We start from the raw sequence: 24,225 nt of genomic DNA on the forward strand, positions 1-24,225 counted from the left end.
CAGCGGGCCCAGCAGGGAAGCGGGGTGGATAAGGAACTGCTCTTTGTATCAGCTGCAGCACAGGCTGGAAGAGCCCTGAGGTCGGAGCTGGAACAGTTTCCTGCTCAGTGCATCGCAGCACCCCGTTGCCCGGGACCCGATTGCAACCCGACATCCCCACGCGTCCGACCCGCACCTCCGGGTCCCTTCGCTCCGCATCCCTCCCCGAGCATCGCCGGAACGGCAACGGCCCCACCTGGCGGGCGGGCTCGAGGGCTGGGAACGGGGCTCGGCGGCATCCCGAGACAGCCCGCTGCCGGCCGCAGCCCCCACGAGCACCGCAGCCCCCTCCGGCCCCGCGGCGCTGCGTGATGCTGAGCTGGATGCGGGCACGGCACCTCCCGGCCGCGGGGCTGCAACAACCCGGAGCTGTCCTGCTGCAAAACGTGGGCAGGGAACTGCAGGAAAAGTTGTGAAAGGTTCCTTCCTTGAGTGTTTGCATGCTCACAGCCCAAGGAGTGTGCTGAGGGGGCAGGCTGTACCCCAGTATTCATCTCCAAATGGATGCTCCTAGATACGCTCAGATACTGCCAGCTCAATATGGTCGCCCGGGGCCAGCAGAAATGGTGAAAGAAAAAAAAAATAATTAAATCAATTAGCAACGTGGATCACTGGGCACTATAGGATGTGCTGGGATGGGATTTGGGGATCTGAGTGGTCTTTTCCAACCTTTATGACTCGGTATCACCTGTGACAACACCCATGGACAGCCCTGGGATGTAAAGCACACCTGACCCACTGTCCGGAGTGGGCAGCAAAAGGGTCAGGAGGTGAGAAGCTGTGGGCTCAGTGATCCAGGAAGCCATGGGGAGAAGCAAACAGAGACGCTGGAAAAACAGGGGAAGAAATATTTGCTTTATTTCTAAGCTTGGCACATTTGTATCTCAGCCAATTGGCTTAACTACAACTTGCAGTCCTCATTTTGAAAGATGGGCATTTCTCTGCTGGAAATGCTGTCCTCGAATATTTCCTTCGTCTGAAAGCTGCGAGGGTCAATACATCAGCACTAAAGTCTGCTGAGTGCCTTGAAATAGGGCGATATCATTTCCAAAAGTAAGTGACCACCAGGCTGCTGTTAGCCTGACATTGCAGAGGAGGAGATGGCTCTCTGCAACTTTGATTTACTGACAATTGTTGGAAAAGAAGCAAGCCAGAAATGAAAGCCCAATATTTCCATTACAGCTTACTTAACGAAAAAATATGGTAGGAAAGTCAGACATCATAAAATGCCCATCTTCTCACTATATTTACAGGCTTATACAATAGCTTGAGCCAGGGCAGGAATCAATGTGGAGCAGAGCTCCGAGTGCAGCATTGCTGCAGGGCAGGGCAGCCTGGTCCCAGCAGCAGTGCAGTGTGGCCGTGGCCATTTGCCCCAAAGAAACCTGTTGGAAGGCTGAGCAATTTGTCCTCAAGCAAGCCTCTGTTACCCCTTCTTGTCTGTTTATCTCCCCTGGACAAGGGGAATGCTTTGACCTAAGGCTCTGGCATTACAGCATTACATCAAGCATCCACCATGGATGCATCTGGATGTGCTTTTAACCTGTAAGATGTGCTCTGGGCAAAGAGCTGCTTGGGCTCCAGGCAGGAGCAGCAGATCTGAGGTCCATCAGCAAGCCCAACAGAATCACATAATGCAGCTGGGATGGGAGGATGATGCTGTGAAGGCAGAGGAGCTCCTGTGCCGGCGCCAGGCAGCGCTTCCTACGGCTCAGTCAATACTTTAATCTATTGTAATGATTATCATTACTGATGTTTAGTATAATCACCTTGTCTGATACAATTGCTAGAATCTGAAAGTCAACTAGATTTTAATGGTTCATCATTAGGAGCATTATTTAGTTGGATTAAACTGGTCTTAATTCCTCTGCAGCTATCATTTAAAGCTGTTTGGAGCACGTTGTGGCAGCCCCCCTCGTCATGATATGAATCAATGCCCTGCCTGCACACCATGTATTTCCAGCTGCATTTAGCAAGCAATGGCACAGATGGACACTGAGGTGCTACAGCAATTAATATTCATGAGCTGTCCCCACCACCATTAAAGTTTCTCTAAAAAGTATAGCAGCAGAGGATGGATACACCATGCTGCCCATGGGCAGCCAGAACCTGGAGCCCCAAACTCCTTAACCACAGAACTGGGTTCTTCCGTGCTCAAAACATCAATTTCCCATCTCTCTGCCATTCAGAAACCAGGGAAAACATTGATGCTGCTGAGGCATTGCACTAGAAACCCCAAGGGACCATTTTTTGTTGCTTCCTTGGTGTGCTGCAGAGCTCAGAGTCCGGTTAGTAAGGAGGTAACGTGACCATGGAGCATCCAACTGCACCTACATGCTTTCCATTAGGTGAACCAAATTCGTTTCCCTAAGACTAATAATACATTTATCTGTCAGCCAGAATACAAATGTGAATTTAGAAAAGATGCAGACTCCCCCCTTCACAGGACAGAGGGGCATATTAAGTACATTTCCTTTTACTTAAACAAGTGAAGCCCAGCCTGTAATGGCCACAAGAAACTCTGCACTTGAAGAACCTCCTGTTGACCACAGAGCTCCATTAGGTAAGTTATTGGATGGCTCTGTTCAAAAACGAAGCCCTCAAGACACGTTAGATGTTTCCTTTAGTTAATGAGATTCCCATGATAGCTACAAAAATAAAATTAGGCAACAATGCCATTAATCCTGGATTACACGCGGCGTGGGGGGAAGAATTAGTAGTACAAAGCAAGATTAAGACACTTTGCTTTTCAACAAATATCTGTGGTGGAAGTGCAGTACTTCCCTGCCTAACAGAGGCAGTGAGGAGCTGCCTTTTGGTCTCTGCTTAGTGCTGGCACAGCTCTCACCTCCCCTTCTGACATGGGGAGGCTGGGTCTGGATAAAAGGGCTGAGCAAAGTAACGACAAAGAAGCTTGACATCTTCAGAGGCTCCAGGGAGCAGCAGTGACAGTGGGATGTACCTGCTGGGTGATGACATGAGTGGTTATTACACGTTTAACTTACTGCTGCACGAGACTTAGTTCACATCCCCCACCCTCCCAGAAACACCCAACAGCAGATTTGTTGATGGGAAATATTTTTTCCCCCCAAATACTCGCTTAACCTATATATGAGATATTATACATACGAACTATCATAAATAAACAACTCCTGCTGTGCATTTACGAAGTTAAATCGTTTTCCATCGAAAATCTTAAATCTTATTAACTTCATACATCCCGTATTTGGCTGTTTTAATAAACAGCAGTATGAAATAGGGATAAGAAGGCAACCCAAAATAGGATTACATGGAGCAACAGAAGGGGAAATAATCTTTGAAGAAATAATCTAAGACCAAATTCTAACTGCATTAGAAAGTAACAAGTCATGGTTTCAATCAGCAGCCAGGCAGGAGTTTGATAATCTCATGCGCACAGCATATAAATCTGCAAGTGAGACAAATTGCATTTTAATTTATGTACTGAAAAGGTTAACTTCTAATACCCTCTGCTCGCTTAAGAAAGCAGCAGAAAGACATTCCCTCACAGCACACACAGCAATAAAGTAAGCAATGTCACGGGGCTGGATCTCACACAGCCTCAGCAAGGCCACGCTGTGCAGAGCAGCAAAGCATTGCAGCAGGACATGGCATTCACAAGGCTGCTTCTGAAGTCCCAGAATGCAGCCACTCAGATGCATCATGGATAGTGACATGAGAAGGGGGGATAGTTTTAAACTGAGATGGGAGGTTCAGGTTGGATCTTAGGAGGAAATTTTCACCCAGAGGGTGGTGACACACTGGAACAGGTTGCCCAAGGAGGCTGTGGATGCCCCATCCCTGCAGGCATTCAAGGCCAGGCTGGATGTGGCTCTGGGCAGCCTGGGCTGCTGGTTGGCGACCCTGCACACAGCAGGGGGTTGGAATGGGATGGGCACCATGGGCTTTTTCAGTCCAGGCTATTATGTGAGTCTATGTTCACTCCTGGAACAGAAGTTACAAATTTCCATACCCAACAGCAGGGCTGATGTTACCCCCATCCGTCACAGCCAGGCTCCATCTTGTTCTTCAAAGGGAATGAGTTTCACGATGAGTCTAACAGTGTGCCAACTCAGACTGGCTTTCAGAAAAGTCTTTTTGGTCATAAACTTATTTTCTGATGTGTGAATCATCACATACACATTCATTGAAACATTAACTTGAATTTATTCTCTTGGAATAAAGACTGCTCCTGCAGTCTGACCTGTTGAAGTCCCCAGGTGTGAGAAGGGCTGAGCTCAGCACTATGCATCCTCCTCACCCACCAGCAATGGCTCCACTTCCAGTGCCACCACAGCATGTGGTCTCTCCTTGTGCTGACCATACAGAAGGAACTGCACCGTCACCTGTTATTTTGGGGTAAGGAAGTAATCAACCAGGATACAGAGGCAGCACTTGCTTCCAATCAGAGATGAAATAAGCTGTGCAGAAGAGCAGCCCTCCATTTAGTGCTGGCACAGACTCCACATACCACAGTCTGCAGAGGAAAGCTTAGAACTTATTCACATATTGTGGGGTATCACCCATCTATTTAATCCTAACTGTGGAAGGCTATACATTAGCATATGAGCTTTTACATATCTTTCTTAATACTCATTTTCAGTGCTCAGTGGTAAAAAGTCATCTTATCTGTAATACTAAAAAAGGTACGATATCTAAGAAAAATCAAAATTCCAGATCCCCCTGGTTCCATGGCTCAAATACAAGTGAAGACATCCTTCAGTATCCCTCGCTTGCATAGGTCCTAAGTATGAGACTAATTAGAAGTGGAAGAGGAGTAGTGTTCCCCACCGCCCTGTGCTTCTGCAGCAAGTAGGAAGGGGACCCCACTTCTGGATCCTGAGAGAGAAAGCTGGTAAGCCCTTCTTAGCAGCAGATCAGCAGGGCCTGATCAGCAAACAAGATGCTCATCATGCCCAAGGAGGCTGTGGATGCCCCATCCCTGCAGGCATTCAAGGCCAGGCTGGATGTGGCTCTGGGCAGCCTGGGCTGCTGGTTGGTGACCTTGCACATAGCAGGGGGTTGGAACTGGATGAGCACTGTGGGCCTTTGCAACCCAGGTCATTCTAAGATTCCATGATGATTCTATGATTCTCGTATCCCACAGAATTCCACCTCACTTGGGGTTTGCAGGCACTGACAGCCTGACAACATTAGGACTCAATATTTAATGCTGTTTTCAACACAGAATTGTGCAATTAGACGTGTTTATTTCTATTGTAAAACGAACCACTGGAAACACTGCTAAACTACAAAGAATGAACGAGCATGTACTTGGCCTTTCTCTTGATAGCTCCAGCTCTGAAACAACACTCCTGGCTTTCAGCAGCCCAACATTTAGATAAAAAGGTATGTGCACCTGGAAAAGACAAGAGAGGTCTCACTTTTTCTGCCGGATAGTTAAGCACCAAAGTTGACACAAAACACTGTGTTTTCGAATAGAGATACCATTTGTGAGATAAAGACAGAACACAAACCTACCCAGCTATGTCTTTCCATAAGCGACGGTGGGTTTTTTTTAAAGGGAAATTGTCTTCAGGGAGGCCTGGAATGAGGGGAAGTTGCCTACATTGCAGGCAAAGCCCCAGTAATTGCCCTACTTTTCCCAAAGCTTCCCTGCATCCCACCTCTGAGGCCCCCCAGCTAAAGATTAGACAGGATTTCTTTCATAGACAGCAGATCAGCACTCTTCTTAAGTCTTTCTGTAGTATTATTTGGGGAATCATCTTCTTAAAGCTTAGCAAATTAGCTTTATAACACATATAGCTACTGCTTAAACTTCCTGCTTCTTTCTTTTTCTCTTCTTTCTTCCTTTTTTCAAGTAGGCCTTGTCATACTCACAAAACAGCATCTTCATAAGTCTTAATAGCTACACTGGTAAGAAAGGACGTGGTGAACCGGGGATCAAATTGCTGCAAACAGATGGTAGGCTGGGACAAGTCTGGGCTGAAACACTATCACTGTTAGCCACTAAGCTGGCAACAGAGCTTCTAAGGAGGATAAGTTACAAACAAACCATGTGGAATTCACAAAAGAGTATTTCCAGAGTAAGGCTTTTCTTTTTTTAGCATATGCGCTCATCTGCGCATATCCTTAAACTAAATGCTGCAGCTTAACATGGAAAGATGGTTACTGCTCAAGTCTTTGACTTCCTGGGGGAGACTAGCTAAGCATGCAGACATGAGGCTAAGCATGCAGACAGCACCACGTGGAGGAGACAACCAAACGGACTCCTCAGAGTGATGGTTACAATGGCCACTGTGCCAAGGTGCCAAATCTGCTTCATAGAACCTAAAGACAACTGAACGATAACTCAAATAACCCAGCAGCATCGAGACAAAACACAGGAGTGCAGAGAAGTGTGTTTGGCTGGGAAAGCCTTCCTGAGGTCAGACTTGCATTCTTTGCACTGTGTAATTGAATTACAAAGCGTGATGTTTTGTAAAAGTATATAATGGATTCCAAGTGGCTGCCCTACAGTCCACTAAAGGTGCAAGATAACAGTCTGTGTACAGCAGCCTGGCTCTGGCTGAATATAGTTGGGCTATTTAGTATCAGCCTGGCCACACTTAATGAAAAGAAGCAGGTATGGAGGATTTGAACATGGTTCTCTGACAATTGGATGCAGTCAAACAAACAAACAAACGCAAAGAAAAACGTGGTAAAGGGCTTCAACTGAATCTGAATACAAAGCTGAGTTGTTTGGTTCTGGCGGAGGGTAAAAGGGAGAAGGATGTAAGGGTGAAAGAGGATAGTTACAGAAAAGGACCCAGCTTTCCAAAAACCTGCACTAAGTTCAGCCTGCTGCTTTCATCAGCAGACAGCACCAAGGGCAGAACTGGTGCAAAACTCATTAGTTTTGGATATGCGGAACTCAGTCCTTGTGTACATATGGACCATTAAGCACTCACGCACCTAAAAAGCTCTGATAAGGCCCAGCACAGACCCTAAGACAGGCACCTCTGCACCCAGTGTCTCTTATAGATGGCACCCATTAATAAGCACACATTTACACCTTGGGCACGTGGCCCCTTGAGAAACTCCAACCAACTTCCACTGCAAAGCAGCAGTTGGAAGGAGACAATTACTGGAACAGAAAATCACGTCCGATTTATAATTCAAAAGCTTCATGTTATGAAACTCGTTATAAAAGGGAAAAAGAAAAAAAAAAAAAAGAGGACAATTCATACTTTACAAACAATTGGACACTTCCATTATTTACTGAAAATAACTGGCTTATTGTGCAACCCAACAAGCCTAACTTGGGACGCCGAGGAAACAGGATGACCACGTTATCCTGTTAAGCAAGCTGAAAGGAGCCCAGTGTAATCCTGTGCTAACTAACACTGCTCCTGCTGCCATCAGCAGCCCATTTGTTCCTAAAAATAGTCAACGCTGGCCCCGTCAGATGGAAGCAGAAGAAAGAACAGTGCAGCAGACACAGAGTAAGTGAACCCTTAATCCTTCCTTGGACCTTGAGAAATGAGGCCTTGTTCTCCACCTAATGAAACTCTGCACATGGTAAGGAATAAACCCCACTAGAATTGGACAGTGTCAGGAACTACTTCTCAAAACGGAGACTGCTACACAAATGGTCAATTATGAAACACCTCTCTTGTAGAAATTACAACCTTTTCACTTAATCCCTCTGCTTCCCAAAAGCCAAGCATCCCTGCTCTTTGGTTTCTGGTCTAACACGACACAGCATTTTGTTGGAACTCTCATTTTCTTGTTTGGCAACAGACAGTAATGAAGCTCTCTTTTTAAAAAGCATTTACTTCCATACCTCGGGGGGTTCTCAAAGCTGGAGGTCTGCTCTTGTTTTCCCTTGATTACAAATACTTCATACATTTTGAACTAACTCTGTACATGACCAGATTTCTATAAGCTCCTCAACCTGATTTGGAAGCATCTGCTTTCAATACAATCTGAACTGGAAGACTATTAGCAAGATTGGATTCAGCCTCCAATCAAGACAGAACTGAGAAATGAATGTCATGTGCACACTGGTACTGCAGTTCCGGGGCTGGGCTCAGAGATGGGGGAGGTTTGTGGCCCACATAAAAGTTTCTTTTCAGAGTACATCACAGAAAGGCATCTCCAAATATGCACATAATGTACTGTAAGGGTTGTCCAGATCAAATTCTACTTTTTTTTTTTCTTTGTAATTAAATACTGGCAGTTTTATGCTTCCATCTGGGGGTAGGGAGGGAGAAAAAGTAACTACTTCTTGTATGGAACAAAAGGCCTGAGCACTCAGAGCAGCCACCTGGGCTAACAAGCAGCCCTGAACCCCCACAGCCTGTATTGTCTCTAAAAAAAATTATCTCAGAACGGGCTGCTAACCACCATTCAGTCACACAAGCACCGTGTTCCCACAGTGAAAATGCTTTACTAACCTGCCCACTTAAACCACCCTGGCTGCAGATGCAGAAAGCACAGATGGCTGTTCTGAATGACAGTGTGACTTCAGAGTCCACCCAAAGGGTCAGCTGTCCTGTCATTAGGCTAATTGGAGTGGCTTATGAAATTACTTTAATAAGAAAGACCACCTCAGTGCCTGGCAATCCTAACTTCTTGAACTGCTCCAGGTAAATCTGCTGAAGAACCTCCTTGGAATATGGAATAGATTAACACAATGTCCTTTAGCATGACACACTCTTGAAATTACTCTTCATTTTATCTCATTTCACACTTGGAGTAAATAGAGATAAGTGCAAAGATGCTAAAAGACAGAACCTAGCCACTGCAATATGCTTTGTATGAACTTAATATCATCTGTAAGTATGAACAACCCAACAAACTTGAGCTCTACCAGGAAAAGGATACAAAAACATCCAGGAACAAAACTCCAAAGCTCCCGAGGAGCCACGGAAGATGGTGTAAAATGTAAAGGGCCCGGACAGATTCAGCAGCAGGCATCTTAAGGACAAGGCTGAGGCCATACGTGCAGTTTCCCAGCATGGCCAACGCAAACAGCAGGTAAGAGCTGCCTTCTGTTGACTTTCTCTGAAACTAGAGACAAAAAAGCTTATACAGAAAGCATGTTTTGAGATGCATCGCAGTAAACATTTCTGGCACTTTCTACTATCACACACTGAAGGATTTTTCAAACACTCTTCTCCATCTTTTCATGAACCCTCCCAGCTTAGTATTTTCAGCACACACCACTGAAAGCAACTGAAATCGTTACAGCTCTTAGAAGCAGCTCTGCTTAACATAGTTCTTATGTAGGTGCAAAGCAGCAAGGATAATCTGCTTCCAAAGGATATTTCATTCTTAGGAAATCTGTTGCTCTATCAGTGTGCACAGTAAAGCCCTTTGAAAACGTTGCTGTATTCCAGCTGGAATGGAAAAGGTAAAGAAAGGGGGAAGAGGAATAAGCTTGGAAATGAACTAAACCTTTTCACAACCAACTAAAAAATCCATATGAATTTGATGATGTAAAACATGCAGGATTTTTTCTTTTATAGAAGAAAATTGGCATATTAAAAAAAGTCAGTAATGATATCTTCAATGGGGAAAAAAAAAGAAGGGTGAAAGCTTTAAGCTTTAAACTACTTTCCCTGTGACTTTAATTTTTGATCCTGCAGTTGGTTACCTAAAGTAGAATCATTTGGAGAAAGAAATAAGGGAGATATCAGTTGCTCACGAAAGCCATCACACAAAGCATGTTTCTGCTTATGGATCTCATAAATCCAACCGTAAACCTGCCTCTTTCCTGCCCAATCAATACCCTTCTACTGATTACAGACCATCATTTTCCTAAAATTCTCACCACCCTCTTTTGAAAGGGAGAAGAAAACCCTTCTTTAATGTTTTAGATGGTCACAGAAGCCAAGGAGGCTTTCACATTTTGATGCCAAATCTCAAGGAACAGAGAGCATTCAGTAAAATATACAAGTATATCCAGCCAGAAACAGACTTACATTTTTATACAGCTGAGGAAATCTACTTCCCAAGTAAAACACACAAGATATATAGCCACAAACAAAGCCTGACATTTCAGTCATATTGAGAGAGTTCTGAAAAATAAAGGGACATGTATTTTGGCAAGAACGTTTTCAAGCATTTCAGAGACTTCAACTGAGAGCCCGCAGGCTGGTGGGTTTTTTTTTGGCCAGAACTTTCAAAGCAGCTCAAGGCTGCTCTTCAAATGACCAAAAAGGGTGAGAAATTGTTTAATCTTCATCTCACAACAATGCACAGTGCTGCGTCATGGCTGAGACTGAGATCAAAATCGGCACCGGGCTTCAGGATGTAACACTCATATCAATCCAGCTCTTCTGCTAAAAAAGCCTGGGCACAATAATTCAAGCCAAAACTAAACACTGTAGCTAGGGCCACTAAATTGTTAGTTTTCTCACTCTGGCTGTATTTTGAAAATAAGCTGCTTCCCTGCTGGGCAATGTTGCTGGATTACAATTATTCTACTGGCATTAATACGAAGGCCATCAAATTGCTAGAATAGCTTGTGAACTTTGCTGGTGAAGTGACAGCAGCAGCAGCAGGTACAATTGTAATCTCCCACTTTTTATTGATTGCACTTTTCACTACACGGTCTCTACATGGATGTCTGCAGTACCCAACACTGGCAGAAAGACAACACGTGGATGTGTCACTTCACAAAGCAGCACATCCTAATAACCCAAGGGACAATAATGAGCCCAAAATACAGGGAGCTGCTAAAAGAAGCTACTTTGCAGCTTATTTACTTTGGAATGTATGGTACGTACTTAGAAATCCACAGTGCCACACGTTGTGGTTTCTGGAGCACTGTTAAAAACATCCAAATCTCCCGAAAGCTCAGAGCACACACAACATTTTCAACACACATGAGTTTGGGAGTTTCGTTTCTTGGAATGGAAGCAGGTAAGCACTTACATTGCTCTTTCCCATTGCTGAACTCTGGTCTTGCTTTCTGATTAACAGCTGGCAGGGTAAAACAATGCACAGGGTTATGCACATCAAGATCCAGGTTATACAGAAATTCTTCAGCCTTCTGCTGCCTAGAATGATAAACAGACAAATGAGCTGGAAAATAACGCCTGCTGTTAAGGTCACTTTTCATCCACAATACAGATGTAAATCTAAAGGTCTCATTTCAGTCTAAGGATCCCACCTCACTGGGCTCTGTCTCTGACTGCTTTTGATTGCATACAATGTGCACAGAGCTTTCTGCCTTCCATTTCAATCGTCTGTTTGGTAGACTGAATATTACAACTACTGCCGGGGATTAGAAAGCAACTCAAGCAACTTCATTCCTCTTAAATGTCATTAAAACTGCATGCACTGAAACAGAACACAGGAAGATGTCAAGGTATTTGATTATGTGAGCAAATGAAGTCATGTTTTAATCAACATGGACGAAACTAACTGAACCACACAAAAAATAGCACTTCATTTCAACCTGTATGTGTATTTAGATAGCTGTAAGTAGATGGAGCAAGTCATAATACGGAACCAGGTTCCAGCTTCATTTCTTGCCTATATAAACTGACTGTACAACATGGAATATATTGACAGGTATTATGTAGGTAAGAGGAGGGGAGAAAGGCAGAAGAATAGAATTTTCACTGAGAAGATTGGAAGAAACGGGCCTAACAACTCCAGGTGGAATCTGCATAGTCTGTTTTTAGACAGGCTTTATTTACACACTATAGAAAACATCAAGGTGAAGAAGCTGTGTTACAGAGAACGTTTTAACTGTTAAAAAACCTCACCTTTCATCTTCTGATTCTTGAGCTTGTAGTAGACAAATTGTGAAATCAAAACGATATCCATGTTAACGTAGGAGATGGCAGTGACAGTCTGAAAGAGAAGATACGTTTGTTTGTTTGGTACACAAGAAGTACAAAATACAATCAGAACTAAGTTGTGCTTCTTGATAACGATGTGCACAACAAATACCAAGGTGCTGCCAAAAGAAGGGAAAAAAGCATTCAGAGGAACAAGTTGGACACAGCAGCAGATGGATGCAATGGGAAAAGTAAGAAAGCATGAGAGTTGAAAATAAGAGCAGCAGATAAGAAAGCTTCAGACACAAATAACCTATCACTGACAACTACTGCTTCCTCCACAGTAGCCTTCCCTTCATCGAACACACTGTGGTGTTGGGTTTGTATAGGTTCAACAGCTTCTTTGATGCGGTGTTTTTGTTATTAAATGCTTCTCATAAAACCAAATGCACAAAATGGAATTTTAAGAGTAGTTGCAGCATGGTAAATTCATCTATCAGATGCTGAACAGCACAGCTTCCATCCAGCCCTATTTGCTCTGCAAACTCACTTCAAAGGCACAAATTAACTGAGAGCTCCCCACTTCATCCCAGTAAGTCTCTCAGAATGCTAACTGCAAAAGTGAAACGGTTCCTGCAACACATCACGGCATCAAAGTAAACATCCAAGAAATTCTGACCTTTTTTTATGGACAGTAGATCAGTGAACACAACGTAAAATTATTTCCTGCCCTGGTATCTATTGCACTGTTAATTACTACAGTATCCTAAAGTTTAAAGAGACATTCTGAAGAGGATACATCAAAAAGTAGAAATATTGACAGATTACCTGAATTGGCAGTTGATTTGTTAAATAGCAGCCTATAAGGTTTGTGAGATCTCCAGCTATCCAGCACAGCAGGAAGCCCAAAGACAGAGCCTGGTCCACCTTCCCATCCCGACAGGCAACGTGAATTTGACTGGCACAAATTCCAGAGTTGGGAAACAGTGTTAGCTAAAAAATGTCTGACAAGTTGGAACATACAACATTCAAAATCTGAGTCAATAAAGAATAACAACATAACTACAAGAGACCCATCAGAGCAATACCTGCTAACACTTGGAAGGAGAGCTCAGTATAGCTACTGCTGCCCATGTCTTACTCCAACACAACAAAAGGCTGAAATCACAACTTCATTACTGCTTGTATGGACTTCTGTGTGTGCTGTGTGTGTGTCTTCTGCAGTAAAATATCAGTCTGGACACCAAAACTTTGCCTTCATCACTTCATTCTTACCTGCTGTAAATACCAGCTTTTGAAATCCTGGAACAGGAAAAACCTTTAACAGAAGGGCTAAGAACAAACAGGGCTTCCGTGAGCTGACAACTACACTAAGTCTCCAAACTGAAGAAGAGTTCTTCAAATTCACAATGGGAACTATGAAGCAATCCCAAATTTCAGTCTTGATGAACTACATACTGGCTAACGTGACACTCTGAATGTAAAGCCTCTTTCCAGCTCATATTTCAGAAGCTCAACAGCTTACTGAGAGCGTTTTGATTTTGATTCCCATCCCTCTTTATTAGCTCAGTAAATTATACTCCTGCTACGGGGACAGACTTTGGAGTGGATCCCATTTTGTTTTGGTCACTTTCACCTGTGAGCAGCCTTTCTACTTTGCTTCTGCCATCTCCTACCTACACATTGGAAATCCAAACCCAGTGCCAGACCTCCCAACAGCAACTGATTTCACACTGAGGAAGCAGTCACTCATGTGTTGTTCCTGACTTTGTCTCAGTCCGAATTCCACTGGCAGGACCCAGCTCAACAGTCCTGGTGACACAGCATGTGGTTTACATGCACAGCGAGCCAGTTTCAGCAGCAAGCATGCTGTGTGCACACATCTCGGGGTGGGGAAGATAAGGGAGAAGAGGTGATTTATTCTCATTTTCTCTAAGTGGCAGAGATTAGTGTCAAGTCAGTACAACAGAACAGTACATCAAGCTCATTTGTCAACCACCAAATATTGTTCTAAACATGAACAACATGCTTCCCTGGCATATTGGATCTGTATTATGCAGATAGAGAAACATATCCAAGATAAACTTAAAAAAAAAAAAAAAAAAAGGCAGCTTGTGAAAAAGGCTTCAGGCAAGATTACTCATGTTTCAATCTGAGGACTGCCAAGGACTTTAAACTTACGGTAGTGCAGCAAACAGAAAACAGACAATGGAAATCAGCCCTATGACAACGCTGCAGTACTCCCACGCATTCTCGACACATTCTTCTAGAAGATGCCAAATCCATGGTGTTCCATTTATACACAGGCTCCTATTCTCTGCTGCAGAGATATTGAAAGCATATGGATACAGCTGGGAAGCCATCATTTCTGGGCTGAGGCTCAGTTTCAGAAGTTTATTTCTGCCTCCATTTTTACCCCATGCAAATCCGCAAATCCGTTTACCAAAGCTGAATATCTGCTGTGAAAACCCTCTGCATGCAGACGGACGCTCAAGATCACAGTTAGTTATTTCCAATCTCATAAACAAACCTGCCAAACGTAACGAAATAAATACAGCCAGCGTGAATACGATGTTCACCATAAGATGCTTGCTCTTGTTTATTGCTTACAGAACAGATGTCAGGCTTCCAAGAAAGAAAAAAAGTACTTTGTGGTCCATCACATTCATTAATGCTCAACAACTATTTGTGACGCTCTGGATTTATACCACTACACCAATTTAGTCTGAGCCCACATAAGGCACACGGTTACACTCAGGGGCCAGAAAACTGCTACGGGGTAAAATAAACCAAACAACTGATTTGTATTTAAAACCAAAATTCTACTTTTCACATTTCGCATTAATCCAGCAAAGTAATGATGCCTTCTTTAATGCACACTCCACTCACTCTTTACCCAAGGAGGCTGTGGATGCCCCATCCCTGCAGGCATTCAAGGCCAGGCTGGATGTGGCTCTGGGCAGCCTGGGCTGCTGGTTGGTGACCCTGTACATAGCAGGGGGTTGGAACTGGATGAGCACTGTGGGCCTTTGCAACCCAGGCCATTCTGTGATTCACACTCACAAAACACAAACGTGGTGTTGATTTCCAGGTAATTCATTTCCAGCTAACGTTACAAAAAGGAAATTGCTTAATGCTTAGATTGCAGACAAGCTCTTACGCCTGCCTGGATCGAGGCAGCCCATCAGACTAATTAGGGATCCAATACACTGTCAGACAGCTGACATTATTTAATACTTCAGAGGAAACTGGGCAAGCATGTGCATATTCACTAAGTAAACACAGGGTAACCCCAGCCCAAACCCACCCCCAAAAAACCCAAAGCAACAACAAAACAAAAGGACTCACCTGGCAAACCAGTGATAAATTGGCTTTTTTTCTCCTCTGCTCAGACTTCAGGTATCTGCAGCACTCAGTGCTGGAACAAGTTTCCTGCAGAAGCTGGCTGCCTCTCAAGGGAGCTGTCATCATGGGACCTAAACCACACAGACAATAAAAACAAACACGTTTTCACACGCTGAGAATTCATCCGTTAGATACATTCTGCTCACGCTGGTGAAGTCACTGGGCTTTGTAGTCATCTTTGCAAATAGCTTTTCAAGTTAAGAACTATCTGTGAGCAGCACTGCAGGTAAGCTTCCCATTGTGGCATTCTGCAGCTGAACAGGGTGTCAGCATCCACTAAGACGCATCAGAGCATACACGCTGCTGGGCAGCACCTCTGCCACAAACCATCAACCACCTGTAAGCACTGAGACACAAACCATACATTTTATTAGGTTTCAGACACCACTGCACCTCAACTTCATCCCCAGTCAGTATTTTTAGCAGCTTCAGTTAGTTTACATCTGCACTGTGTGTGCCAGACCAGGAGATACCCATCGTCTGGCACTGACACGTGCTCATAGTGCAGAAGTAGCACAGTGTTTGAGCTGCACCAATATGGATGGATCCTTCTCCTATTCATTCCTTCCTCAACATTTAAACAAGACCAGCTACCTCTTGCTTCACTTCTGTCACATGAAATGCTTTGCCCTGCAAACAGAATTTGACTGGTATGACGCTGGTCTCCTTTGAACCGATGAGAAAGGAAAACAATACAAAAAGGTGAGTTTCTATAATCATTCTGGGCCTTAATGATCCCCTGTCTGCAACTTCACCCTAACATGTAATGGCTGAGAAGTGAAATCTCCCTCATTAAGCACAGTCCCACAGCACAGAGACACTGGGGCCATGGCACTGCCAACTGCTGCAGGATCATGTCACAGAATCATAGAGTAGCCTGGGCTGCAAAGGCCCACAATGTTCATCCAGTTCCAACCCCCTGCTGTGTGCAGGGTCACCAACCAGCAGCCCAGGCTGCCCAGAGCCACATCCAGCCTGGCCTTGAATGCCTGCAGGGATGGGGCATCCACAGCCTCACTGGGCAACCTGTTCCAGTGCATCACCACCCTCGGGACGTCACACTGTGAGCAGAGCTGCAGACTCGGGGATAGCGAGGAACCTGGAGGGATGCTCGTTCAGTTGTGTGCTACTCATAGAGCGGATCGGGTTGGAAGTGACCATTAGGATCGTGCAGTTCCAACCCCCTGCTATAGGCAGGGACACCTCCCCTGCTTCACACTGCTCACAGCCCCGTCCGGCCTGGCCTGGCAGTTTGAATACTCCTGGGGGAAAAGAAGAAGAGCCAGCATGGAAACCAAGGGGTATTTCTGAGCTCCTGGGAGCGCTCCCAGTACGAACATGCCCGCTGCTCTCCCACCGCCACCGCCGCCTCCCGATGGCTGAGGGCGGCCGGACCGCACCCAGCGCGCATCCCGAGAACGGCTCCCGCCCATGGAAGACAAGACAACGAGAAGCAGATATGAAGAAGTGCCGTCCCAAAGAGGAGCCCATCAGACGGCAGCCACCCCGCGCAGCTCCGTCCGGGGCATCCCGACCGCGAGAGGAGCGGCGCTGAGCGGAGGGGCTGCCCGACCACGGGCAACGAGCACGCGATCACGGCACACACCGACCTGCCCCGAGGAGCTGCTGCTGCTCCGCCGGCCCGAACCCTGCGGGAAAGATGGACGGACGCTCCCGCACCGCACCCGGCAGCCGCCGACACCCCACGCCCCGACGGCGCCGCCCGCCCGCCCCGCCCTCAGCGCCGCAGCGGTGGGAGCGGAGCGCCCTCTGCGGGAATGATCCGGAGCCGCTCAGCTGGAGCGACCCGTGGTCGATAAAGATGGGAAAGATCTCCGCGACCCCCGAGTGCCGCCCTGGGGTGACTCTGTGCCAGAGCTCCTGGGTGTCTAAAAGGTGGGGAGAACCTGCATTGGGGACACAGAAGCTCCCGCTGCTGGTCTGGCAGCAGCGCACACGGCGTGGCAATACTCACGGTATTGTAGGGGTACATGGACTCCTGGGGGTCATCCAGTCCACCAGCAATGGGAGCAGAGAACAGCTGGAAGGGCCTGTGTATCCCATTGAATTCCTAAATCAGGGCTTTTGGTGCCCAGACTGCACATCCAGTTGGACTTCTGACACAGATTTCCAGCTCTCAGACCATGCTGCTGAAAGCCCAAAGTGTAGGTGTAAAAGTGAGATGAAATAAATAACAATAGCGTTTATAGTCCTAATAGATATGGCACCCCAAAAAAGGCTCTGTCAAGGGAAGAACAACTTTATTTGGCTGATATCCGCATCAACCACAGAACTTGTACGGCTGTGTTATTCAATGATATTCAACAAGAATATCATTGCAGTGCCCCCAGGACCTGCTGGTGCTGCCAGCGCTGCCCATTCACTTCATTGGTAACAGCAATTAAGGATCCAAGAAAGGAAGCAACCTAATGAACAATCCTGAGGTCTTTGTGGGATATGTACTTTCAAGCATGAATATTTTAAAGTATTTTGATAGGAAGGAATGTTGTATAATTTACTGAATTTTTAATACAAATTTACTTTTATTCTCACGTCGGCTCATTGTTCCTGTAGTTACTGCTGTCTAGCTAATTAACACAGGGCTGAGAGGATGATTAAAGCAAAGCTCGGTGTCTGCATTGTGCTGGTTTAATTGCTGCTCAAGTCGTGGCTCTGTGTTGGCCTTGGCAGCTGAGCAGTGCTTGCCTGGCACCGGGGAAGTCCCATTTGTGCCCATGCATCTCATCTGCTGCTGGGTGCTGAAGGCGTGCAGCTTTGTGCATGTCTGCAGTAGGACACGGGCTTGGGGAAGAGATGGATTTTGTTGCATGCCTCAAAACAGTTTGTCTGAGATGCCCATTGGTTGTGACAGGGTGGGATGAATCACTAAGGCTGGAAAAGACCTCTAAGGTCACCAAGTCCAACCCAACCCCTCCATGCTCACTGACCACAGCCCTCCTTCGTGCTCCTCAGCCCACAGCTGGCTCTGAGAGAGGGCACATGGAAGAGTGGGGCTCAGGCCTGGTGCCGCCTGGGGAAAAGCCTTCTCCATGCAAGGAACCCACACAGTGTGTACCCCAAAACCTGGGTGTGAGCCTGGGAATGCAAGGGAAGCAAGAGCAGAGACCACACAGGTGCATGGAGAGGGTAAAATAACAACTGTGAGAGGAGCACACACCTGGGAACGGTTTGTGCTGGGTCCTTAAGGTACTAGGTCTCGAGGGACCTGAGCAGTGAAAAAGGGAATAAAGAGAAGACTGTGTGCTGATAGACAGGCAATTATCCCATAAATGTAAGCTACTCTGAAGAGATATGTACAGCATTATATATTTATGGATACAATTTTGTTCTACTGCCACATAACAAAATGAATAATACATTAGCCCAAGAACTTGTCACTAAGTGGATTGCTTTGTTGCCTTGCCATTAAAATAAAGACCTCAGTTCTGTATATGTGTGTGACATTAACCCTTTTCTCAGGGTACAGCCTGGTGTGAGTGAAGGTGCCCCAAGACTGTAAATTTGAAGTAGATCTTGTAGTTTTTAATGTGAGATAATTCTAATGAGATTGATCATTTGAAGGCATTCAGGAAGGTTTCACAAATCTGTTGATCAGACGTGAGAAATGAACTTTCAGTGTAACTGTGCAAGAAAAGAGAGAACCCAGAGCTTCGGGAAGGGGGGCAAGAAGAGCTGAGGCTGCTGAGCAGCTGCAGGGGGTGTCTGCTCCACCAGAAACATTTGAGAGAGCACAAATTATGAAGCAGATCAGGCTGGGCAAAAAAGCAGCAATCTATTGTCATCTGTAATGGAACTGGAGGGAGTGCTTGGCTACCAGGCAGTTCCTAATTACGAGGTGTTGAAGCATTTCTCTCAGGGAAGCAAGAACGGAGCAGAAAATGTTGGGTGTGCCTCGACCTGATGGCTCTTGCTCAACACAGTGAGGTGGGTTACCTCACCTCTTGAGGCCCTTCCAATCCTACACTGACATGGTTCCTTGCTCACTCCATGCAGAGACTTTCTTCTGCAAATCTAGCTAACAAAATTATGTTCATGAAAGCAATTAATTCACATAGGCACACTAGTGGTGCTATTAATTAATTTAAATAACCTCTCCCATGAGGTTACTGTTGACTGGTTTCCTTAAGCTACAAAACAACTGTGACTGCTTAGCTCTGATGCCATTACTGCCATTACAGCTCCTGGTGGAAGCACTGTTCCATATGTTTCTGTTTTTCAAAGCACCGTGCTCATCTGTGAGGTATAGAATTAGCAGAGGTAAGCTTTTGAAGTGTAACATCCTGAGCAGATGTTTCAGTAGAGTTTAAATTCTGACTCTTACTGTGGCATCTGCCCATTGCCAAGAGGAGGAGCTGCTGGCAGGAAAGGCAGGAGCTCACTGCACCAAGGCGTGCTGTGTTTCTTGAAGTTTAGCATTAAATGCCTGTATTAACTTTAAATGTGCATCTATGGTACAGATGAGCTACCAGCCTCAGAGGGAGGCTAGTAGCCTATAGAGTGAATGAGGGCTGCGAGGATGCTGTGCAGGTGCAGATCCATCCTTGGTTCCAGGTGCTGTATCTCTGCAGCAGACATGCCCCAATCATGAGCTCTTAACTCAGGGCAGCTGAGGACAGCACGTCCTCCTGCCTTCTTATCACTAATACCTTTCCTGCCTGCTTTTAGGGCTCTTTTAAAGTCTTCTGGCTCTCAACCAGAAACAAAGTGTGAATGCCTATTGACACAGTCCCTTACAGACAGGCAGAGTTTCTTCTCTGTGGGGGCAGCTGCTTTTTGCTCTCCTTAGGTTAGCTTTCCCATCTTAATCTCCCAGGGACACAGCACAAGGGTTGCTTGGGCCATCACCGAAAGTTTAATTCATTTGCTTGGCTACATTTAGGAAGCCCTTTGCTTAACCCAACTGTAGATTTCCATCCTTTCAGGTAGGGAAAAGATACAGGAATGTAGAAGTAAAAAACCGAGCAGAAATGTGAAAGGACTCCTCAGGTTGCAGGGTTTGTAACTGCAGTGGCACAGCTCCAGTGCTCCGTGTGCTGCCTGGCGCAGTATATAAAACTCAGCAGCGGAGTTATGTGGCTCAGTTAACACAGTTCATAAACTGTGCAGCTCAGTTAAGAAAGCCACATATATAGGGAAATGGTGGGAGTGTAAATAGACGCCTGAAGCAGAAGATGCGGTTCAAATGGAGAATGATGCAGGCAGGTAATGGAAATACACTGACTGACAAACAGAATGTGAGTGTGGGAGGGTGAGTACATGCGTGTACGGATGGAATTTGATAGAAATATGAGGTTGATGCCTACCTTTTCCTATTTGGCAAGAGAGTTTGCAAGCCTGAACGTTCCACTTTAGTATAATTGCATCATTTTGTGCTCTGATTACTGGGCTGCAGCCATTCAATGCATGGCCCAGAAATACTTCTCATAAGCCAGCCCAGCTCACACCAAAGATTACTTCATAAATGCCTGCATCGTTATTCACTCCTTTATCTGGGACAGCAAACAGGGAGAAGGAAACTTGAGGAAATACCTGCTGAGGAACAAAGATATAAAACCTTTAAGTAAGAGTTGCTCAGTGAAGGTCAGTGCGCTTTCTAAAGGCTCTTGCTCCTGGGGAGAAATGTTTCTACCTCAGAGGACATCTGTGGGCACATAAACCTGTTTTTTCCACGGGCTTTTTATGTCACTGGTTTGCTGGTGCGTGTGGATTTTTATGAATACTCTAAATTAAAGAGACTCCAGCTTGACTGTGAAATTAATAGAGCTATCAAAAAACCCACTGTCATTATACAACAATTGTTAATTATTTACAAGCAAACTTCTGCAAGAACAGTATTGTAGCTGTCAGCATTGTCGTTATTGAAATTAAACTGCTTTGTCTGAGCAGAAGATAGCATGACTCATTGGGGCTAAATGCAATGAATACGGAATATTCTGTTTCTCTTCACCAATTAGTCAGGGGGAGAACAATAGCATCTTTCTTTCCTAACAAGAAGTTTATTTAAAGAAGTCTAACCAAATACATTATTGTCAGGGCTTTGTTCAAGAAGGACACAAATTAATCACAGCTATTATGAAGGCTCAGTGCAAGCTTTTTTTAGGATGGGAAGAACTCTTTTCATAAACTCAATTCTCCTTTTCCAGATGGTGAAATGGACATGAAAACTTTATGCTTTATTGCAGTATGTTGTCTAATATGAGAGTTATACGCTTCGGAGTCATGGATTTCTCAAATGCTCTTTGCTGTCTCTTATTTCATTTGCCTTTCCAAGCTTATTTTGGCTTGGTGGTAATTTGCGCTCTCTGTGTAGTGGGTTATATTTGTTTCATAAACAGTGAGAGGGAAGTCAAGGAGCTTTCAAGAGGACCGCAGTGGTCCTGGTAGATTCCATCCTGTGCCATCTTGCATCAGCAAAAGTTCCCTCATCTCGGTGGTGTTAATGGTGTATAGCAATGAGCCCATTGGTGGAAAAGCAAAAGAATTAAGGTATGAATATGCCAGGGTTGTAAGGCTGGGTGAGGCTAGTGTGGCAAAGCCCTGCAGTGACCAGACAGATTGGAAGGAATTGAAGCCTGTAGCTGAGGAAGTGCCACATCACTCTGTCTTTCCCCACAGTAACACCATCAGTCTTCTTTTCAAAGCTCGTTTGGGTCTCTCACACTCGATCTTTCCTTTGCCTTGTATTCCCTGGCCTGCTGTCTTCACTGGTTTTGTCTCTGCTGCAGATGATTCTGGGAGTAGAGAACACTCACTGTGGAGGGAGATATATTCTTTGCAGGACCCCTCTCTGCCGTGCACCTCTCAACACTGACAATGGGTGGTCTGAGAAGGCAATCAGCGCTCATCCTTTTCACATAAACCTTCTTGTGACTGTGATCAGCTGTGACTGCAGTTTGAGTAAGCACAAAAGCAGCACAAAAACAGCTTGTGTTTCTGCTTTCCTTCTGAATAACAGTTGAAGAGATTGTTCACTGGGGGATGTGCTACTTTGATTGCTATGAGAATCATAGAATCATGGCATGGGTTGAAAACGCCCACATTTGCATCCAGTTTCCAACCCCCTGCTTCTGTGCAGGGTCACCAACCAGCAGCCCAGGCTGCCCAGAGCCACATCCAGCATGGCCTTGAATGCCTGCAGGGATGGGGCAATCCACAGCCTCCTTGGGCAACCTGGTTCCGATGTGCATCACCACCCTCTGGGTGAAAAACTTCCTCCTAAGATCCAACCTAAACCTCCCCTGTCTCAGTCTAAAATCATTCTCTCTCTTCTATGCCTAGAGATAGGAGGAGCAAAATGTGCTACATTATATCTCTTCGCATTGTTAAAGGCATGTGTTCACCCACCATTAATTTTTGATTTGGTTGTGGAGATAATGCTGGAATGATCTGGAGGGGGTAAAAAATTATTCTGAGTGCATTTACTGTTAAAATTGAGGACCTTTATGGCTGCATGCATCTTCTATGGAACATAATTCTTTAATTTATGATTTCTAACTTCTCACTGTGCTGTAAAGGGACAAAAGCCCAAAGAAGAATGATAAGAGAGTGCCTCCTCATCCAGTCTGGGCAGGCAGTCATTTTTCAGCCAGTAGGTGGCTGAGTGCCTGACTTCACCCTTTGCTGCTCTGAGTTGGCTCATTTCTTAGTGCTTTGGCCATTACAAGAAAAATGTCAGTGCTGGGACAGCTCAGTGTGGGTTTGCTCCTGTTCTGTCAGGGGAAGGCATCACCCCAAGTTGGTTCTGCCCTGTGTGTAGGGTAGGCTTTAGTTACTGCTGATGGTGTCACAATTTTGAAATTAATATATCAAGTGAAGCTTAAGGGGAAGAGTTCACAGATATGGTGAAGGTGGAAGGAAAGCACTTTTGCTTGCACGCAAAATGCTGCTGGAGTGATTTAGACGTGATTCCTCCAGTGCAGATAGCAAGCTGTAGAGGAGCTTGGGTAGGTCCTGAGCACTGCTCTCACATGGGTGGCTTTGCCTGAAGTGCTGCAGGTTGGTGTGATGCACCCGATGCCACGTGAAGGGATGCGTTTCCTGCCAGGAGCCCTGCTTATTCCTGACTGTTCTTCAGCTGCTGTCCTTCCAAAGACACCAAACAAGGCCAACCTTCCCACTGGCTCCTGACAAGAGGCCCCATAACTTGCATTAACTTCTGCAATTTCCTCGTTGCTCTTAAGCAGGTTATTAATTAACTGAATGTAACCACTGGCTGTTGATAAATCCTTTTAACTAATTCAAATTCCATATCAAAGCTCCGAGCATTTCTGCTCAAGCTGCTGCCGCGGTTGAACTTTGTGAAGAATTCATTCTGATCTGTTTTTGAGTTCTGGAGTTGGGGAAAAAGGAGAGAAGATATTTGTTTGCTTGATTCCACATGACAACTCCAGGGTAACTGAATAGACTGTACGGTTGGTTTGACAAGGCTGCGCCCGCGCCAGCAGCCTCACATACCAGAGACCGGGGGATGGAAGGGGAACTGACAGCCCTAATGGATTTTATCAGAATTTCTCTAAAGACCGACAATTTGCCTTCAATTATTAATGTTTTTCCGAGGTTTCTCTTCTGAGAGGTATGAATAACTAACTTAAATATGCATTCATGAAACGTTTTCAATAATGAATAAATTGCTGAGTGGAAAGAAGTTGAGCAGCACATCCAAACATTAAATAATGGAAGAGATGTCTGGGAGTTTATGAAATGTGGTGTTTAATAGGGTGGCTGTTACTGGGATTTCTATGAATGCATAACTGTATTGCAGCAATGTCTGTGCAAAACGTGTTGTAAATGAGCTTACAGGTTCCATGAGAGAAGAAAAAGCAGCACCTGCGTATGGGGGTGTAGTGTGGTACATGTGTTAGTCCTACAGTGATCGTGGTTCAGTTTGGGCTGTGAATGTGTTTAGCTTCCCTCCTCATCCTCGGAAGACATTCTGCCTCTGTTGTTGCCTCACATTGGGGAGATTCAGGGATGCAGATGGAGAAATGTGTTGGCTGTGTTGATA

The 24,225-nt window shown here is 45.3% G+C and overlaps 2 protein-coding genes across 14 annotated transcripts in view; one reads left to right on the top strand and one right to left on the bottom strand.

The window, feature by feature from the left end:
• Window positions 1-880: 880 nt before the first annotated feature.
• SLC66A1L (solute carrier family 66 member 1 like) lies at window positions 881-16,922 on the bottom strand. Of its 5 annotated transcripts, XM_015872241.2 has the most exons (10): window positions 16,811-16,922; window positions 15,144-15,271; window positions 14,239-14,325; window positions 13,977-14,115; window positions 12,624-12,753; window positions 11,781-11,868; window positions 10,942-11,066; window positions 9,987-10,082; window positions 8,887-9,072; window positions 4,205-4,403 (listed from the first exon to the last, which is right to left on the bottom strand). In XM_015872241.2, the coding sequence occupies exons 3-10, from the start codon at window positions 14,315-14,317 to the stop codon at window positions 4,302-4,304; spliced, it is 945 nt and encodes a 314-aa protein (XP_015727727.1). In that variant the 5' UTR covers window positions 14,318-14,325; window positions 15,144-15,271; window positions 16,811-16,922; the 3' UTR covers window positions 4,205-4,301. The 5 variants fall into 5 exon arrangements, 4 of the variants coding, with proteins under 4 accessions (XP_015727727.1, XP_015727723.1, XP_015727726.1 ...); XM_015872237.2 differs by having other exon boundaries at window positions 13,977-14,325; XR_004308369.1 differs by lacking the exons at window positions 15,144-15,271; window positions 16,811-16,922 and adding an exon at window positions 881-3,004 and having other exon boundaries at window positions 4,031-4,403; window positions 13,977-15,109.
• A 6,536-nt stretch (window positions 16,923-23,458) lies between these two features.
• The window catches only part of VEPH1 (ventricular zone expressed PH domain containing 1), a 49,267-nt gene continuing 48,500 nt past the window's right edge, over window positions 23,459-24,225 (top strand). For 4 of the 9 annotated variants that reach the window (XM_015872208.2, XM_015872207.2, XM_015872212.2 and 1 more), the window contains exon 1: window positions 23,469-23,793. The gene's annotated coding sequence lies outside the window, so the exon portion shown is untranslated. Of the gene's footprint in view, window positions 23,794-24,225 lie in introns of all 9 variants that reach the window. The other 5 variants (XR_004308368.1, XM_015872218.2, XR_004308367.1 and 2 more) reach the window with 4 other exon arrangements.

This window comes from Coturnix japonica, chromosome 9 (genome assembly GCF_001577835.2).
Source record: "Coturnix japonica isolate 7356 chromosome 9, Coturnix japonica 2.1, whole genome shotgun sequence".
In the NCBI taxonomy this organism is placed as follows: domain Eukaryota; kingdom Metazoa; phylum Chordata; class Aves; order Galliformes; family Phasianidae; genus Coturnix; species Coturnix japonica.